Consider the following 6,298-nt stretch of genomic DNA (forward strand, 5'->3'; position numbering starts at 1 on the left):
CTGTCCCCAAGCCCCCTGTCCCCTGCCCTGTCCCCAACCCCCCTGTCCCCCCAGAGCAGCTGACCCTCAGCGTGGTGCTGTCCCCAAACCCTGTGTCCCCTGTGGCTGTCCCCAACCCCCCTGTCCCCCCCAGAGCAGCTGACGGTCAGCGTGGTGCTGTCTGTCCCCAACCCCTGTGTCCCCTGTCACTGTCCCCAAACCCCCTGTCCCCTGTGGCTGTCCCCAACCCCCGTGTCCCCCCAGAGCAGCTGACCCTCAGCGTGGTGCTGTCTGTCCCCAAACCCCCTGTCCCCCCAGAGCAGCTGACCCTCAGCGTGGTGCTGTCTGTCTCCAACCCCCCTGTCCCCTGTCACTGTCCCCAAACCCCCTGTCCCCTGTCACTGTCCCCAACCCCCGTGTCCCTGTCACTGTCCCCAACCCCTGTGTCCCCCCCAGAGCAGCTGACCCCTCAGCGTGGTGCTGTCCCACCGCGACACGTGCCAGCCGCGGCCCGAGGAGCTGCAGCGGGCGGCGCTGGGACACCTTCACCCGGGACGAGATCCGCGCCTACCAGAGCAAGGTCCGCCCGGGGGGGGCAAAGGGCTAGCCCCGGGGGTGTCCCCGGAGGGCTCAAGGGGGTCCCCTGGAGGCTCGGGGGTGTCCCGGGGGCTCGGGGGTGTCCCCAGGGGTGTCCCCGGGAGGCTCAGGGTGTCCCGGGGGGCTCGAGGGTGTCCCCAGCAGTTCGGGGGTGTCCGGGGGCTCGGGGATGCCCCGGGGGACTCGAGGGTGTCCCGGGGGGCTCGAGGGTGTCCCGGGGGGCTCAGGGTGTCCCGGGGGGCTCGAGGGTGTCCCCAGCAGTTCGGGGGTGTCCCCGGGGGGCTCGGGGGTGTCCCCAGCAGTTCGGGGGTGTCCCGGGGGCTCGGGGGTGCCCTGGGGGGCTCGGGGGTGTCCCCAGGGGCTCGGGGGTGTCCCCAGCAGTTCGGGGGTGTCCCCGGGGGCTCGAGGATGCCCCGGGAGGGTCGAGGGTGTCCCCAACAGTTCGGGGGTGTCCTGGGGGCTCGGGGATGCCCCGGGGGGCTCAAGGTGTCCCGAGGGGCTCGAGGGTGTCCCCAGCAGTTCGGGGGTGTCCCCGGGGGCTCGAGGGTGTCCCCAGCAGTTCGGGGGTGTCCCGGGAGGCTCGGGGGTGCCCCGGGGGGCTGGGGGTGACGGCGGGTGCCTCAGCCCTCGGCCGAGATGTGGCAGCGCTGCGCCGGCCGCGTCACCGAGGCCATCCAGGACGTGGTGGAGTTCGCCAAACGCCTGCGGGGCTTCCTCGAGCTCAGCCAGAACGACCAGATCGTGCTGCTCAAGGCGGGTACGGGGCCACCCACGCCGGGACACCCCGGCACGTTGTCCCCAGCCCCAGGGACACCCCGTGCCCTTGTCCCCAATCTCAGTCACACCCCGTCCCCTTGTCCCCAACCCCAGGGACACCTCTGTCCCCCTGGCACATTGTCCCCAGCCCCAGGGACATCCTGTCCCCTTGTCCCCAACCCCAGGGCTGCTCCATCTCCTGGGCTCCAGCTCCGGGGCCATCCCTTGTGACATTGTCCCCAGCCCCAGGGACACCCTACTGCCTTGTCCCAACCCCAGGGACACTGTCCCCTTGTGACACTGTCCCCAGCCCCAGGGACACCCCGTCCCCTTGTCCCCAATCTCAGTCACACCCCGTCCCCTTGTCCCCAACCCCAGGGACACTCTGTCCCCTTGTGACACTGTCCCCAGCCCCAGGGCCACCCCATCCCCTTGTCCCAGCCCTGGGGCCACCCTGTCCCCCTTTCCCCAGCCCCCGTGTCCCCAAGCAGTGGCATTCTCTGGTCCCACGGGGAGGTGACAGTCCCACGGGTCCCACAGTGACAGTCCCACGGGTCCCACGGGGAGGTGACAGTCCCATGAGGAGGTGACAGTCCCGCGGGGGCCACCCCATCCTCCCTGGGGGGAGGTGACAGTCCCACAGGTCCCACAGTGACAGTCCCACGGGGACACTCCATCCCCAGTGGGGAGGTGACAGTCCCACGGGTCCCACGGGGGAGGTGACAGTCCCACAGGTCCCACAAAGAGGTGACAGTCCCACGGGGAGGTGACAGTCCCATGGGTCCCACGGTGACAGTCCCACGGGTCCCACAAAGAGGTGACAGTCCCACGGGGAGGTGACAGTCCCACGGGTCCCACAAAGAGGTGACAGTCCCACGGGGAGGTGACAGTCCCACGGGCCCCACAAAGAGGTGACAGTCCCACGGGGACACCCCCTCCTCAGTGGGGAGGTGACAGCCCCACGGGTCCCACGGGGACAGTCCCATGGGGACACCCCATCCTCCCTGGGGAGGTGACGGTGCCACTCCCGACCCCCGCGAGTGCCCTGGCGCCCGGTGCCACCGTCCGTGTCGCTGTCGCCCGCGTGGCGGGGGGTGGCAGGTGCCCTGGAGGTGGTGCTGGTCCGCATGTGCCGAGCCTTCAACTCCGACAACCGCACCGTGCTCTTCGAGGGCAAGTTCGCCGGCGCGGAGCTGTTCCGCTCCCTGGGTAGGGCCCGGGGCGCCCGGGGGAGGGAGGGGACGCGGGAGGGACCCCCCCGGGGACACCGGGTGACAAAAGGGCCGTCCCCAGGGTGCCACGAGCTCGTCGGGTCCATCTTCGACTTCGCCCAGAGCCTGTGCGCGCTGCGCTTCTCGGAGAGCGAGGTGGCCCTGTTCAGCGCCCTCGTGCTCGTCAACGCCAGTGAGGGGCCGCCCCTGTCCCCCCCCCCGGGGCCCCTCCCGGGTCCCCCCCCCCCGTGTCCCCTCCCGTGTCACCTCCTGTGTCCCCTCCCGTGTCCCTTTCCCGTGTCACCTCCCGTGTTCCCTCCCGTGTCCCCTCCTGTGTCCCCTCCCCGGGTCCCCTCCCGTGTCCCTTCCCCGTGTCCCCTCCCCGGCTCCCCTCCCAGCGTTCCCACTCCCTACCTCAGTGTCCCTCCAGTGTCCCCCCCCCGTGTCACCCTCCTCGGGTCCCCTCCCCGTGTCCCCTCCTGTGTCACCTCCCCGGGTCCCCTTCCCGTGTCCCCTCCCCTGTCCCCTCCCTGCGTCCCTTCCCTGAATCCCCTCCCCAAGTCCCCTCCTGTGTTCCCTCCCATGTCCCCTCCCGTGTTCCCTCCCCGTGTCCCCTCCCCGTGTCCCTCCCCGTGGTCCCCTCCCCGAGTCCCCTCCCGTGTCCCCTCCCTGCGTCCCTTCCCTGCATCCCCTCCCTGCATCCCCTCCCCGTGTCCCCTCCCGTGTCCCTTCCCCGAGTCCCCTCCCGTGTCCCCTCCCCGGGTCCCCTCCCCGTGTCCCCTCCCTGAGTCCCTTCCCCGAGTCCCCTCCCGTGTCCCCTCCCCGGGTCCCCTCCCAGCGTTCCCACTCCCTGCCTCAGTGTCCCTCCCGTGTCCCCTTCCCGCGTCCCCTCCCCATGTTCCCCTCCCCGGGTCCCCTCCCTGAGTCCCCTCCTGTGTCCCTTCCCGTGTCGCCTCCCCAGGTTCCCCTCCCGTGTCGCCTCCCCATGTCCCCTCCCCGTGTCCCCCTCCCTGCGTCCTCTCCCTGTGTCCCCTCCCGTGTCCCCTCTCCATGTTCCCACTCCGTGTCCCCTCCCCGAGTCTCCTCCCGTGTCCCTTCCCCGTGTCCCCTCCCGTGTCCCTTTCCCGGGTCCCCTCCCCGGGTCCCCTCCCCGGGTCCCCTCCCAGTGTTCCCACCCCCTGCCTCAGTGTCCCTCTCGTGTCCCCTCGAGTGTCCCCTCCCCGTGTTCGCACCCCTGTCCCTGTCCCCTCGTCCCTGTCACTGTCCCACTGTCCCTGTCACTGTCCCCCCACCCTGCCCTGTCCCCACTGTCCCTGTCGCTGTCCCCCCACCCTGCCCTGTCCCCACGGTCGCTGTGGCTGTCCCCATGCCCTGCCCTGTCCCACTGTCCCTGTCACTGTCTCCATGGTCCCTGTCGCTGTCCCCACTGTCCCTGTCGCTGTCCCCACACCCCGCCCCGTCCCCACTGTCCCTGTGGCTGTCCCCATGCCCTGCCCCGTCCCCACTGCCCCTGTCGCTGTCCCCTCACCCTGTCACTGTCCCCACTGTCCCCGTGACTGTCCCCATGCCCTGCCCTGTCCCCCCACCCTGCCCCGTCCCCACGGTCCCTGTGGCTGTCCCCACTGTCCCGGTGGCTGTCCCCCCACCCTGCCCTGTCCCCACTGTCCCTGCCCTGTCCCACTGTCACTGTCCCCACACCCTGCCCCGTCTCCCCACCCTGCCCTGTCCCCACGGTCCCCGTGGCTGTCCCCCCGCCCTGCCCTGTCCCCACTGTCCCTGTCCCTGTCCCCACTGTCCCCGTGGCTGTCCCCCCGCCCTGCCCCGTCCCCACTGTCCCTGTGGCTGTCCCCAGGCCGGCCGTGGCTGCAGGACCGCCCGCGGGTGGCCCGGCTCCAGCGACACTTGGACGTGGCCTTTCGGCTCCTGCTGCGCCGGACCCGCCGAGAGGGGCTCCTGGACAGGGTGGGGGCACGGGGGGGACACGGGGGGGGTCAGGGGGCACGGGGGGGCACAGGGGGGAGAGGGGGGACACGGGGGGGGCACGGGGGGGGCACGGGGGGGACACGGGGGGGCACAGGGGGCATGGGGGGCACAGGGGGGCATGGGGGGGGCACGGGGGGGCACGGGGGGGCACAGGGGGGAGGGGGGGCAAGGGGGGCACAGGGGGCACAGGGGGAACACGGGGGGGCACGGGGGGGTACAGGGGACACGGGGGGCACAGGGGGGCACGGGGCGGGCACAGGGGGAACACGGGGGGGCACGGAGGGGCACAGGGGGTACAGGGGGCACAGGAGGGCACAGGGGGGGATAGGGGGATACAGGGGGGGCGGGGGGGGGGCACAGGGGGGACACGGGGGGGCACAGAGGACACGGGGGGCACAGAGGACACGGGGGGCACAGGGGGGCACGGGGGGACACGGGGGGTACAGGGGGCACGGGGGGGCACGGAGGGGCACAGGGGGTACAGGGGGCACGGGGGGGCCGGGGAGGCGCTGGGGGGGGCAGGGGAGGGTGTAGGGGGGACTTGGTGTGTGCCAGGCGTGTGCCAGGCGTGTCACCTCCATGCCAGGCGTGTGCCAGGCGTGTGACGGCCGTGCCCCCCCAGCTGCCCCCCCCGGGCCGGCTGCGGGCTCTGTGCTCGCAGCACCTGGAGCAGCTCCAGGCCTTTCGCCGCCTCCACCCCGGGGGGGTCTCGGCCGCCTTCCCCCCCCCTCTACCGAGAGCTCTTCGCCCCCGATGCCGCCGACCCCCCCGCTGAGCCCCACCCGGGGGGTCGGGACCACCGGGACCACCCCTGCACCCGCTGAGCCCCACCCGGGGGGCCGGGACCACCGGGACCACCCCTGCACCCGCTGAGCCCCACCCGGGGGTGCAGGACCACTGGGACCACCCCTGCACCCGCTGAGCCCCACCCGGGGGGCCGGGACCACCGGGACCACCCCCTGCACCCGCTGAGCCCCACCCGGGGGTGCAAGGACCACTGGGACCACCCCTGCACCCACAAACCCGACCCTGGGGGGTCCAGGACCACCCCTGCACCCACTGAGCCTGACCAAGGGGCTTTGGGACCACCGGGACCACCCCTGCACCCGCTGAGTCCCACGCAGGGGTCCAGGACCACCAGGACCACCCCCGCACCCACGGATCCGACCCCGAGGGGTCCAGGACCACCCCTGCACCCACTGAGTCCAATCAAGGGGCTTTGGGACCACTGGGACCACCCCTGCACCCACGGACACCCGGGACCACCCAGGGGATGCTCCGTGGGGGGACCTGTTGGGACTCCATCACCTGTGGGTGCCCCATCACCTGTAGGTGCCCCATCACCTGTGGGTGCCTCATCACCTGTGGGTGCCCCCTCACCTGTGGGTGCCTGTAGGTCCCCCGTGGGTGCCCCTCCACCTGCGGGTGCCCCCTCCCCTGTCTCCGACCCCTCCCCCGGGAACCCCCCAAAACTCGGGAGGGACCCCCCCCTTGTCACCCCCGGGGGTGCCCGCGCCGTGCCCCGGTGCGGGGTGCAGGAGGGGCGGGTGCCGGGGTGCCCTCGGCTGCATTTTAAGGGAAATAAAGCCGGTTTTGGGGTCCCGGTCTCGTCCGCCCCTCAGCCCCGGCCGGCACGTGGAGACACCCTGGGGCGGCACGTGCGGCCGCCGTCCGCGCTGCTGATTGGCCGCCGCGCCCGTCACTCACGCGCGGTGGGCGGGCTCTCGCCGCCGCTCCGACCTCTGATTGGCTCCTCCCTGCGCCGCGCGCCG

General features: G+C 72.7%; 1 protein-coding gene across 1 annotated transcript; it reads left to right on the forward strand.

The window, feature by feature from the left end:
- Positions 1–1,212: 1,212 nt before the first annotated feature.
- On the forward strand, positions 1,213–5,471 carry LOC127464995 (nuclear receptor ROR-gamma-like). The gene is given in 6 exon segments (XM_051775473.1): positions 1,213–1,333; positions 2,434–2,541; positions 2,626–2,736; positions 4,396–4,505; positions 5,149–5,247; positions 5,249–5,471. Coding segments are annotated over 6 exon segments (651 nt in total). The 3' UTR covers positions 5,351–5,471.
- The last annotated feature ends 827 nt before the right edge of the window (positions 5,472–6,298 follow it).

This window comes from Manacus candei, unplaced genomic scaffold (genome assembly GCF_025592945.1).
Source record: "Manacus candei isolate 608988 ecotype Guabito, Panama unplaced genomic scaffold, ASM2559294v1 h1tg000302l, whole genome shotgun sequence".
Lineage (NCBI taxonomy): Eukaryota > Metazoa > Chordata > Aves > Passeriformes > Pipridae > Manacus > Manacus candei.